Consider the following 14,095-nt stretch of genomic DNA (forward strand, 5'->3'; position numbering starts at 1 on the left):
ATTAGAGACATGGAAATACTAGATTCAAAATATTCAAATAATTATTTTTAGAGAACTTTTATACAGGAATATTTTGTGAAAATTCAGAACCTATCCTATTGCTCTTTGTTATTTCATTTCTTGGCAAATACATGATCTTTAGCTAATCATGACTAATACAACAATAAGTATGATTTGGTTGTTATCATACAGAATACAAAATCTGAATATTTCCCATGCAATAGGAAAGATCTATGTAAAATAAAGATAAAATTAAGATTTTTTGATAAAATATCTCATTCAGCAGATTTAACTGTACTTTAAAAAATAACTGAATACAGAGTTTAGACAAGCTAGTTCCTTTCCTTTCCTTTTACATTTTTTTCCTTTACTTGACTAAAGTTTTATTAGACTAAAAGACTTCCAGGTAGAGAAAAGTATTTTGACTTCTTTCTTCAATATATATTTTAATGCATAATTTGATAAAAAGCTATTTACAAATTTTGGAGACATGGAAATTTTCCTCTTAAATATTGTTTTTAATTTAAAGAAGGTGAGATAGAAGCCAATCACAGCAGCAAGTCTTAGAGTTAACATATTTAAATACATTTTAAAGACCAAAACACTTTTAAACTTCAATTAGTCATCTCAGAATTTTTTAAATACTTTAGGAAAAAAGATCTAAAAACATCTTGCATAAATAATTGTCCCTAAATTTGAAGGAAAGAAATAATACTAATACACATATTAGCCTCTTCTCTTTAAGAATTAGAAACTACGTAAAATAACTTGGATGATAAATATATGTAAGAACCTATGTTAGGTGTTATTTAATTTCGTAGGTCATGACCACACCTCACATGCCAACCAGTAGAGGTCATCTGCAGATTATGGATGGAGGATGAGCTAGTCACTTCTATCTTGCACCTTTCCTTAATATTTCTACTGGTCTTTAGAAATTTGTATATTTTTCTTAAGGAAAAACTGTAAGTACACAATTTCAGAACATTTAGGGGTTATATTAGATACACTACAATTTGAACTGTAGTGCATGCACATGTGTACCCAGGCATTTGTGTATAGGTATATGCTTTTGTAAAGAGTATATGTACCAGTATTACAGGATACATGGTGAGGAGAAATGAATGAAATATAATGTATGGCATATTAAAGGTAATATAATTTAATATAGAGTTACAATTTAAGGACACAAGATATAAATTGTTTTTGTGAGGTTGAAATAATGTTTAACTTATGGCTTATTTATTATTGAGAAACTAACCTTGGAAAGCAGCCGAGAGAGATTAGTTGATCTTTTCCATTATATCTTTAGCATCCAGCAATTATACCTTTGCATTTTTTAATCCATTCAAGTATCTTCAGGAGATATGTTACTACACTTGCATGTACCTTAATTCACTTCAACATTTACAAAATAACACTGACAAACAAAACAACAGAAAACACCCATAAATATTAGTGAGTATCTTAACAAACATGACACTCAAGTAGTTGTCTTGGGATTTTTTAAGTTACATTTTAATTCCATGTTCTCTGAAATCTTCATGTAAAGGAGAGTTGTATTATTGGAAGCTTCAGACACAGTTACATCAGCTACGACTGTGGTACCTTATACGTTAATATAATTTTGTGTATCCATTTTGCATAATATGCCACTCGGACAAAAATACCAGGACGATTTGGAATGGCACATCCACGACCAGGAACGATGACACCAAGAACCATTCTCATTTTATGCTGTTCACAAACCAGTGGGCCACCATAATCTCCCTAGGAAGAAGACATGCAACAATAACAACAACAAAGTATTATTTTAGAAATAAAAATTGACAATTCATTAACATTTCCTGTATCAATTTATATCTCAAATATACATATGTGCAAAAAAAGAGAATAACTTCAATTGAAATATGAAGACATAAAATTGATGTACTAGACCATGGCTGTCTTTCTGTTGGACTGAGATAAGTACAAAAGTTCAAAGTGTTCTATCATGTGTAGTTATCATTTAAGTATGACTTGTCTTTTCTAAAATAGTCACTCATGTTTTAAAGTGGTTTTTGCCTTTGTTGAATGCAGACTAATTAACACATGACCATTGATAGCTCTTTAAGAAGATAGATTTCATATTTATTTTGACTTTCTTCTGATGTTCAAAGTATGTTCAATATAGAAAATTTGGAAAATGTAGAAAAATACACGTATCCAAAAACTCACCTGTAATCATACAGTTTTAATGATTAGCCCACATTAAGTTTTCTCTTATTTCTAATTGTTTTCCTTTCCCTCAATCCTGCCCCCAGAATGATTTTAACAGTTAAATAAAAACTTGTAGGTGGTAAAATAATTCTGTTTACTATGTGGAAATTGCTTTTGCAGGCAGAAAGAAGGAATGTTTCTCCACTTAGTGTTAGTAGTTAATATATTTATATTTTTTTCCCCTTTGTGGAAGGTAGTCTGTGATATCATGGCATTTCTTGTATGGTAATCCTGTTGTATCATCATATATAGATAGGTGATAGATAGATGAAAGATGAATAGATTGATAAAGTGATTCGTGTGTATATTTTTATATACATATGTTTATATACATTGTTATATATGATCATTAAAAAATGCTGCATCACTTTTTTGTGCCATGTAGCCTTCCTAGGATTGCAGTGACTAATTTTTGGCATCTTTGTATTTAGAAGAGTGCTTCCCCCAGTAGTGATGTGATGAGATAAAACTAAACTACTGCAAAATTTAGTTCTGTAATACAGGTGGAAAGAAGAGAGCTATTAACATTCTACGACAGAGAAAATCAAGGTGGGGGTGAAATAGAAGATAAAACACTAAGGAAAATAGTTTATTCAAAGAGACTTCATATAAACTCTGCCACAGGTGTTAAATCTGGTTTTTAAATTAATGCACCAGTGATTACTGATATGAACTCTTCAAATCAATTCATTTTGAGACTTTCACTAAATGTGATGCTATTGCTATTATACAAATGTTTAGGAGATTTCATTTTTAGGTGTCTAGATTTCCCTGGTTTGGTGATTATATTACCCTGTTTCAAATATCAGTGATGTAAAAAAAAAATTCTGGAGGATGAGTGCAATTTTGAGAAGTGGCTGAATCAATTTGATTGACTGTAAATATAGATAAAAATAACAAATATGTGATAAATTTTTCAGTGCTAAAGTTAGGAATCTAAGAATGTATAGATGACAAACCAGATTACAGGCTATTCCTGAAGAGCAGATGTCAAAGTAGTAATGGCAGTAGGGCTGGGATAAGTGCAAGCTTTCTAAATATCTCAAAGATCTGGTCTAGCTCAAAACTTTGTGTTTACAGAACTCAGTAATAAGTAAACAAACAAATAGATAAATAAATAATTCTTTCTCCTAGTAGATTTTCATTTGTGATGAAAATCTTAGTGATACTGATTTACTGGAAAAAACACCAAATTTGAAAGTGGTTATAAACACATAATCAGTTTTTAATTGTATTATTTTAAAGCAATTTTTAAAATTCATTAACTTAAAAACATCAAAAATAACAGTTTAACAGCTTGTCTATGTGAAATAGGGATAGGAACACTGCCAAGTGGAAAGAACAGTTGCTTAACAAATGAAATGTCCAAGCTCTTAAAATCATAAACTTTGACCTTTTGGTTTTTTAAATAGAATTTGTTTAAACACACACACACACATACACACACACACACACTGGCTTAGCCAAAAACATATTTAAAAGTTTAAAAGCAAGCATGTCTCTCTTACTAAAATTAATAGAGTTAAGTTAGAATTTGGGAAGATCAGATACATTTAGAAAAACATTAGAAAAATGCAAGCTATTGTATCAAACTGCATATTGGATACTTATAATTTGAACAGCTTTCTCTTAGAGTTTTGGCTGTATTATTTTCTTGTTTTTTGAGAGACAAATGTCATCTTAGTTTGCTGCTAATGAAACATGGATTGCTTCACTATTTAGCTAAAAAAAAGTACAAGGATAATAAGGGTTATCTTTTTCAATTCCTCTCTCTTAGAACAGGTTGGTGTACAATGATTCTCATTTGAGAAAAATAGAAAATATAAACACAAGAAACTATGCTATCTATCACATACTCCTTATGTAAAAATCTCCGTTTTTACCTCGCATGGTCCTGATACAATATTTTCAGCCCCAGCACATATTTCAGACTCATTCAGAGTCACCTTCCCTTGATGATATTGGCTGCATTTCTCATTCCCCATAATATAGAGATGTGCTACTCGTAATAGACCGTCCGAGTTGATCACTAGAATGGCGCAAAATATGTACAGTTAATGAGCACAGGGTAAGGTGAGAAAAATAAACAAATATAAAATATTTTTACAAAATACATATGATATTGCCTTATCTTTCTAAAAATAGCTTACATCCAGTGTAGCCCCAGCCATAAACACTGCAAGTGGTTTTTTCAGGAATTGTGCACCCATAATTAGGTAAATCAATTGTACTAACAAAATCATCCAGAACAGCAGGCCTGAAAAGAGAAAATATAATGGTAAGTAACCTTGATTGGATTCAACACAAAATTAACATATTAAAATGTAGTGTGAATGTTTAATATGATTCATTTAGAGAGAATAAACAATTTTGCTTCGGAGTAGGTAGTAGAGAAATGAATATTTACTTACAAATATTTAAGAATAAATGGTCACTGCTATTTTTTTAATCATTATTTTACCTGTTAAAGTTATCATATAATTGCTCACTAACCTTTGGTTTTAGAGCAGGCTGATCATACTGTTGGTCCAATTTCATTTATTCACTTTTGAAAAATTTGAAAATGCCCCTCTCTCTGCCTCTGTACACACACACACACACACACACACACACACACACACCATGTGACATATGCTTTTATAATACATCTACATGAGAGAGAAAGAATAAGAACATAGTTGAAGAAAAAGCTTCAACAATTCCATTCTATGTTAAAAATATGAAACTATCTAAAGGAACTCACCTAGCAAGCTTCAGTAATACCAGATCTGATCCTTCCGGCCCATATACCAGTTGGGTAACATTTAGAACCTGTTTGCGTTTCTCATCTCCTCTTCCATGGACATCATGAATTCCAAGCCAAGCTTCATAATCTTTCAAGTCTTTGTTTCTAAGTAAAAAATTAAAATATAACTTTAAAATATGTAATATTAATCACATATATTGTTATATTAGCTTATAAGGGCAGATAAATAACCTAAATTTAAACTTTAAAATATAATAAAGAGCAACACATTTGTTACGGGAGATTCTGAATACTACAAGAACATATAAGCAGGAAGAACCTTTAAATTGCTGAAATTCTAAATGGCTTTTTTTTTTTCGAAAACTTGCTTATTCTTGCTAGAGAGTAGGTCATTTATGAGACATTCTCAGGTAAAGCACATTACATGAGTTATAATTTATTGCAAATTTTCCTTTTTATCTCAAATGTGTGTGTTTGGTTTGTTAATAGGGATTGAATATATATATATATATTTTTTTTTTTTTTTACAGGGATTGAATATTTATACTAACAAAATCAGTGTGACCTTAATGGGAATCAAGGAGTAAGCTTACAAATGCTACCTCCTTATCTTTTCCTTAGGCTAATTTCCATTGAAAATTATTCTCAGTATTATTCTGAGGCTGGTTCTACATAAGAAAGAAGTGAAGATTGAGAGAAGTTTGTTGATAATTCAGAAAAAGAATATCTAGAAATATACAGTGCAAGAAGGAGGTTGGGGTAAAAATTATTAACATAATTCTAGCAAAATTTTTCCTCAAATGAGAGTAGTGCCAATCGTGGAAAGAGGTGAACAGAAGCAGTACCCATAAGTAAGTATCAGTTAAGTCAAGGTAAATTTTATAAGCTAAATCTAAAAAAAGAAATTAATTTGTTCACCCTATGCTGGTGAATCTCTGTTAAATGAATACACATTCTAAGCCTAAAAGCTAAGTGGAAGCCATACATATTTTTAAATGCTCAAAACAAATATTGGTTTCAGAAATACTTTACCGAGAAGGGAAGCACTGTCTTGCAGTAAGAATCCAACTTTCCTTTATCAATGATCCTCCACAGATATGTTTATTTCTAAGAGAAAGAGGAAAGAGAAACAAGTAACGTCTGTGCAGAAAGGGTGCCTGCCAATTAATGCAAAACCTATGGCTCCACTTATTAAACACATTGAGAGAAAAATGTAGACATTAACCCAACTAGAATAAAACGAGTAATCCTTTTATCAGAAGGATGATATTTGATGATTATAGCATTAGAACTTTTTTTCATAATGTGATTACAATTTTATGAAAGCAACTTTATTTTTGTATGAGGAACGCTGTCACTACACACGAAGATCCATTCCCAACACATATGTTCACGTGTGTGTGTGTGTCTATCCTTGTGAGAGAAAGTATGTGCTACAAATATAGGATAATTAGACCTATTTTAAATTCAGTGTTTGATTATGAAAACTGCAAATTTGAGTTTTTATTTAAAATCTGAAAACCATCTGGTGGTAACCATATATAATATTTATGCGCTATTCCCTTCTTTCATTACCATTATGTAGTTCTGATATATTAACTTAGAGTATAACTGAGTTTGAGTAATTTGTTTGTTCAGCTTAAGACCAACAATATAACATTTATTTATAAAATCAAAACAATTTTGCAAGACAGATCTAGGAAATTATAAAATATTTGTAGAGAATAATAAATACTAGAATATTTACTTGATGTATCCAAAATCTGTAAATCCATTATTTTTTGGCAGACACATGGAAAAAAGTACAACTATTCACAATTTACATTTCCAAAGCATACAGATGTTCAGTGCTTCAGAGGGTAATAGAATAAGATTCCCAGACTAAGACCACAGTTATTTATGGCCTGTACCACACAGGAGGTTAAGAATATATATCGAGTTTGAATCTCTATTCCTCTCTGTGAGTTTTGGAAGAATAGCTAAACAGCTGTTGTTACTAAGAACTTGGATTTAAAAGGAAAAGTACTTTTAAAAAAAAAGTTTATACTACTCTGATCTGATGAAAAACAGTTTCACCTGCTTCTCCAAGGATGGAGACTTCCAAAGGAAGTCTCCTTTGAATAAGAATAAATTGAAAAGTATTTGCCTTTTTTTTTCTCGAGTAATGAGATTTGCAGAGATCCTCTAATTAGTTCAAAGATGTAGATTCTTGGAACATTTTCTATAATAAGGAAAATAAAACACCCCCCCCCCAAGTTTTACAGCCTTCATTAAGTCTTCATATTGCACAATCAGCTTTAATATTCTGGTGAGTTTCATAAATCTATTTCGGTACTACACACCCAGGACAGCTACCCTACAATTATCAACATAAATATTTATAAAAATTGATGAGTTACTCCTTGAAAGAAAGATACACTAAAAGAGAACTTTAGGCCATCTTCTACCTGGTATCTAAAGTCATATATATATCAAAGGATATAAACTTCATGCTTGTTAAGAATTGACTTATTTAAAAAAAACTTCAGTTTCAAGTTCTCTATTCTAATTTAATGCCACTGTGATTTGGTTATGGTTAAAAAAAAATGGATTTTCTTCCTCTATTCTAGGAGGCTAGAGGTAAAGGAACAGGGAGGGTTTCCAAAAAGAGGAGATATTCCAGTTGGTATTTAAAGAATGAAAGGTTTTCCAGGCATAAAATACAGAGGAAGAAAGCTACAACATACAGTGGGAACCACAGCACAAAGGCTCGGAGAGAGAAACATGGGGTGTCTTGAAAACAAGGGAAAATGTGGCTAGAATTCAGGTGCACTTTGGCGTATGTTGCATGGTGAGGTTCCAATACAGATAGATATAGACAAAGATATTTTAACATTCTGATTACCATACAGTATAATATGTGTAGTATATAGAAAGTTGTATGATCAGGTTTTAAGCTAACTCCTGTTTTCAATATTTAATTCTTACAACATAATTACTAATCTTAATTTTGTATAATAGTATATTTTGAAAAATTTTACATAGAACATGGCATTGATTCTTACAACATTGAGAAATAGACATGCCAAGAATTTTTTTATCCACTCTGAATATTATAATTTCAAGACTGTTCAACTATCAGTATAATTTGTTAATCTTTTCCTTAATGATGAAATGTTCTAGAATTTTAAATTATTGCTATTTTTCATTAGAATGACAATAAAAAAGTCAGAAATTAAAAACAAATATAAAATTTTTGATATGATTGTGCATAGACAAGTTAAAAAATAATCTCATAATATACTAGATTGGGAAATTAATAATATAAGTATTATAACTATATGGTGATATCAAGGTATAGGTAGGTTCTCTGTGTAGTTGTCTTTTGCTTTACGAGAATTGAAGTGCCACATCAGGGGCAATGCAAACACATATGGGACCTTTGTAAGCATTTAAAATGGCACCATCTCTGGAGGCACAAATTGCAAAATCCATGGCTTTTGGCAAGCAGAATGTGATTAGTCCCCTCTCGTGCCCCCCCTCATATAGGTGCCTTGTGGAGGGCACAACCTGCACGACTACACATGGCCATACTGCTGGGAATATAACTTTTGCAAATAATCCAGATATGTATGATTTGTGTCTATTAATAATTACCTGTATTTCAAACTAACCATCCATCCTACATTTGTTCGTGTTGGAATTCCATTTACAACTCGCAATTGTTTTGTTTTGGCGCAAGATATTACAGGATCTAAAAAGAGGACCAAACATAACATTTTGATAACACATTTTGAAATAATCCGTGCCTCTCAGCTTTCTTTAGTGCAATGGTAACTACACAGATGTAACTACTGTAATTGTGTCAGAAGAACATTTTGGACAAAAGAAGGTAAATAGCATAACTACAGTGCCAAATCAGGCCCAAAATGTTTGCTATCCTCATCTAAGTAGATGGGTAACACAGAAAAACTAATCAACTCAAGGTCAACAGCATTACCATGATAGTGACAGTGGCTTTGCTCACTATGTACAAGTTCTTCAGGTCTAACATTAATTATATTTCCCATAACAACCTCAACATAAAATGGAACAATGTTATTTACAGTGCTTATTTCTAAATGTCAATGAAAAGCAATAGCCTAAGTGAAAATAAAAAAACTATATTTGGTTTATTACTCCTGAATTTGTATAGTAAGAATGTAGAACCATTTTGCAACATATTACCAAAGTTATATTAATTGAAATTTTATCCAAATGACATAATTATGTCTAAATCATTATATCCAAATGATATAATTCAGAATTCTTTGAAGTAAACTTTTTCCTGACCCTCCTCTGTGTTCCTTGCCTTATCCTTTCCACTCTTGTCCATGGTCTAAAATAGATTTCCATTTGCTCTTCAGCCTGGGACACAGCAGGTGGTCTCTTAAATCAAAACATTTGAGTAACTTCCTTCAGCCCAAGAAATGTGTGAAAATCAGATACAAGCAGCTCCCAACAGATTTTCTTAAGCTGAGGATTAACTGAACCTCTCAGATTGTGTCATCTTTTGCCTCCTAGAGCATGCAAAGAGCTTTAAAGATAGAGCAGGATAAAGACACTGCATAACTTTCCAACCTTCGGGTTTCATTCTTTCTGACTGTAGCATCCTGATTTAATTTAAAGGATGGTGAAAGTCCAATGGATACCTTCTGCCCCCAATTAGGTAAAAGCAATATACATGCTTTTTTCAAAGTTAAATATAACATATTTTGTGACAGAGCATTGAATTTTGATATTCACTATGCAGTTGCCTTTGTAACACCTTTACACATGCACACAGAAAAAAAAATGTTCAAATAAAATAAAATAGATTATTTTATTTTTATGATGGAAGTTTATATAATGATAAGTTATTTTTCTGTGAAGAAAATAATGACATCATTTCTGACACATAGAGACTCAGATATATTATTTTGAAAGATTACTTACGGTCTAAATTGACTATTGTAGGTGTGGTATCACCTTCACCTGTAAAAACAAATATATATGTATATACATAATTTTTACATACATATTTCTGTTATATAGAACCAGAATTGTGTATTGAAATCCAAACATCCATGAATGGATAATTTACTACAATTCTTTACATTTTATTCAAAAATAAAATGCAATAATACTCTTTTGAGTAATTATGTATCGCTTTTAGACAAAGTTGAAAGCATGCACCTACTGGTAGTGGGTCATGTGAGGAAAGCCCTGTTTTATGACTGTGAAGGTTATCAGGTATGTGGTTTGATGGATGTTGGCAGTTTGAATTACACTGCTAGCAACAAGGAGCTGCCTCATTCTCCCAAGATGCCAAACATCGTACACAATGAACATTCCACCGAACAGCACTAACGCTTATTATTGTTTACTTGGGCCATTCATATAGATAAACTATGTAGCTTTACTGTAATTTGACCCATTTATATTTTTTCTGAAAATTAGTTTTCTTTTATATGGTTAAGGATAATTAAAACTTTCCTATGTTTCAGAAAACTTTTTTAAGAATTCGAGAAGATAGAAATCAAGGTCACTCATGGAAAAAGAGGGATAGCCAAATATAATTATGTTTTGTTAGCATATTTCAAAGACTGGTTTTTCTAGGTAGTAAGGGGAAAAGTATTAAAAAAAGAATACCAGAAACTGCAAATAAATTATAACTAAAACTTCATACTTACTTCTTTTTTACAACCTCCCTACTGAGTGGGGTTTAATTGCTGCCAAGAGAAAGGCTTGGAGGATGCTAGCATTTGAAAATACTTAAGTAGTAATGAATGAGGTACAAGACATTTCCTGGAATTTAGTGTGTGACTGTCCAGAATTGATGACATAGAGTTTAGTCAGGCATTGTTTAGACCCAGCTGGTTGTTAGTCTCTGGAAGTGCCCTGAGCTCAAATAAACTGGCAACAAAACAAAAATGGCATATGGATTCCTTTGTAATAGATGCAAATTTGATTTTTATTTATGGGAAATCTTGAGAAAAATTAATACATGCTAAAGCGTTTTTATTTATGTCCATTTTCCAGATCTAGATATTTTAAGTGAATAAGTGTAAAGGTGAACATACAAATTTCATCATTTCCCTTTCCCTTTAGTTTATCCTTGGGGATCGTTTTGTCTTAGAGTCAGCTGAGGTCATTGTTTTAGTTTACAGTACAAATTAGGATGGAGGCCAACTGTGGTCATTAAAACAACAAGGATATTGCTTTTTCCACTCAAGTTAATTACATAAAAATTCTAAAATAAAAAACTAGATATTTATTCTTTGTATCGTTTGTGGTGAGAAAGACTACACTATTCATTGTATTCTTAATTGCATATCAAGTTTCCTATTTCTAGGCATCAAGTTAATACATCAACAAAGTATTTCATTCATTATTGTACCTTACTAAAATATTTAAATTTTTTAAAATGTGTAGATCTTATCATTTAGGGGCTTTAATAATTAAGAGTATATATATAGATTTTCCTCTAAGCCAATATTTCTCACAATTTAGAACAAGCTGCATTACCACTTAAAATCAGATTTCTAGAGATTCTGGGTTGCTGGTTAGATTATGAATTTTTTGAAAGCATTCTAGTTTCTTCTGCTTTCTAGGCCTTTTCCATTTTACCTTAAAATACTATTTTCACTTCTCCTCTTTTACTTTTCCCTTACGTCTCCACCATAGTACTCAAATCTGAACAACTATATATGATACAAATCTTACTTTATATTGATTTACCTTAAACTTGAAGAAGGAAAACATGTCAATGATAAAAGTTTTTCCTATGGAAGTGTAGGGGTGTGTGTGAGTGTGTGTGTGTGTGTGTGTTTATATGGCCTCAGAACCAAACATGTGCTCTTACTGAAAACATAAAGAAAACTTTCTTTTAATAGGTCCTTAAAGTTTCAACTCAAATTCGAAACTTTATGAACAGCACATCTTTTTCCACGCTGACATTTGTATTCCCATTCTTATTATATATTTTAATATTAATATGTATGTATTTAAATGACTTTATTTGAGATTATGTATGTAAAATGTCTCCTCTGTACACTGAAAATGATTTGAGTGTAGGAAACATTGTTTATATTTTCTATACCTAGAATGATATATAGGGCTTTGCACACAACAGCAGCAAAATTTAAAATTATTAACAAATGAATAAATAAATACAAACTGAGGTGGAGATAATTTACCCAAGGCACTTAAAGTGATAGAACTAAGATCCTTACCCAGGAAATCAGAGTTGAAACTCTAAACCACTATGCTCTCTTAATACTTAAGAATTTTCTAAGATATACTGTGTATATGCATATAGACAAATATAGACATTTCTACAGTTTTATTTTTGCATCTTGAGAACCTTAAAAATATATGTTAAATATTATTTTGTAAGCATTTTTTAAAAAGGAATACAAACCTTTACAGGTTTTGTAATACAAATGTGCAGTGTGAAAATGATATATAGTCTCTGAAGTTAAATAAATAAGAACTCAAATCTTCTAAAGATAAACTTTATTAGCCTTTCACCAGCAAGAAAAATGTAAATAAATCCTGGCTATAAATATTAGTTAGAAAAATGACAGTGTAAAAATATTTGTTGAAATTAATTAATGTTCAGAATACACTGAAATAAATGAGTTATCTGCAATTGCATTTAATCAAATACTAGCGACACCCTGAAGTCTTTCAATAGCACATTACTAACTTTTAGTTTAAAAATGTTAGTTGAAAATATGCTTTAAAAACTTTAAAGTTATTAGAGTCTTGTCTCAAATTTATAAACCAAATCACAGTTCTCTATGGGAACATTTTACTCTTAAGTATATCTACATACTAAAATTAGGCTACTGTGATTTTTAGAAATCTGGAATTCTATAGGGAAAGCAATAGAACTTGTTTTAGAAGCCAGGTCATTGACTTCTTTCCTTCTTCCTAGGTCATTGAAGAGTCTATTAGCCTCCATTATTCTTTTTTTTTTTTTTTTTAATAAATTTATTTATTTATTTATGGCTGTGTTGGGTCTTCGTTTCTGTGCGAGGGCCTTCTCCAGTTGCGGCGAGCGGGGGCCACTCTTCATCGCGGTGTGCGGGCCTCTCACTATCGCGGCCTCTCTTGTTGCGGAGCACAGGCTCCGGACGCGCAGGCTCAGTAGTTGTGGCTCACGGGCCCAGTTGCTCCGCGGCATGTGGGATCTTCCCAGACCAGGGCTCGAACCCGTGTGCCCTGCATTGGCAGGCGGATTCTCAACCACTGCACCACCAGGGAAGCCCAGCCTCCATTACTCTTAATCGTAGAAACTTCACAAAGAGGTACCATGAAATAAAACTAATATTTAGAAAAAATAACCGTTTCACCATTAAAAAAATTTTTTTTGTGCACCAGAGAGGTTGGAAAGGTTGGTCTGTTTGCTTGTTTATTTTAATGTTAAAACCAGAAAGACATCTTCTATAAAAGAACATTTTCAGGACCTATGCAAACCCTAATCTGGGATAAGTTAGGAACATTAGGAGAACACTAATTAATTTGAAAGGCTATGATTAAAGCTGATGAAATGATATATAACAATATGAAATACTGTTTCTTTGCGAACATATATTTACTATTATAGAAAATTTCTTTATTAAAAATAGATTGGGAAGTTCCAAGTTTTAACTATAGATATAATTGATTAACATCATATTTTAAAAGTTTGCTTTTATGCTAAAAGTTCATGAAACGTGACTAGTGTTACAATTTATGGTGAGAAATTATCTCTTTAATTTGATGTATATTATGGAAAATATAGACTTGTGTTTGTGTTTTATGTTTTAAAGCAAACATCATTTCTTCAATCTAATCTCTTTTAAAGTGAGTATTTTTGCTGCTATTTTCAAGGTACTTGCTACTGCCTTGTCTCACATGAAAAACATTCTTAAAACAGGACTCTTACTGAACATATAAAACTATGTCTTTTTTAAACAAGAAGGCAGTTTAACATAGTGTTTAAAGATGTTTGCTATAAACAGAGCTGTGAGACATGTACTACAGTAAAATGGTCTCTTGCTACTAATAGAGCTTTATAAGTCTTTTTCACTCAATCAATAATAT

At 31.5% G+C, this 14,095-nt stretch overlaps 1 protein-coding gene across 4 annotated transcripts in view; it reads right to left on the minus strand.

Annotated features, from left to right (window-relative positions):
- Positions 1 to 627: 627 nt before the first annotated feature.
- The window catches only part of HGF (hepatocyte growth factor), an 80,480-nt gene continuing 67,012 nt past the window's right edge, over positions 628 to 14,095 (minus strand). For 3 of the 4 annotated variants that reach the window (XM_061197654.1, XM_061197655.1, XM_061197653.1), the window contains 7 exons: positions 9,959 to 9,997; positions 8,642 to 8,738; positions 6,038 to 6,112; positions 5,003 to 5,149; positions 4,410 to 4,516; positions 4,143 to 4,288; positions 628 to 1,770 (listed from right to left, as the gene is read on the minus strand). In XM_061197654.1, coding sequence (XP_061053637.1) covers positions 1,594 to 1,770; positions 4,143 to 4,288; positions 4,410 to 4,516; positions 5,003 to 5,149; positions 6,038 to 6,112; positions 8,642 to 8,738; positions 9,959 to 9,997 — 788 coding nt within the window. In that variant the 3' untranslated portion in view covers positions 628 to 1,593. Of the gene's footprint in view, positions 1,771 to 4,142; positions 4,289 to 4,409; positions 4,517 to 5,002; positions 5,150 to 6,037; positions 6,113 to 8,641; positions 8,739 to 9,958; positions 9,998 to 13,023; positions 13,306 to 14,095 lie in introns of those variants that run through there. The other variant, XM_061197656.1, reaches the window with a different exon arrangement.

This window comes from Eubalaena glacialis, chromosome 8 (assembly GCF_028564815.1).
Source record: "Eubalaena glacialis isolate mEubGla1 chromosome 8, mEubGla1.1.hap2.+ XY, whole genome shotgun sequence".
Classification (NCBI taxonomy): Eukaryota; Metazoa; Chordata; class Mammalia; order Artiodactyla; family Balaenidae; genus Eubalaena; species Eubalaena glacialis.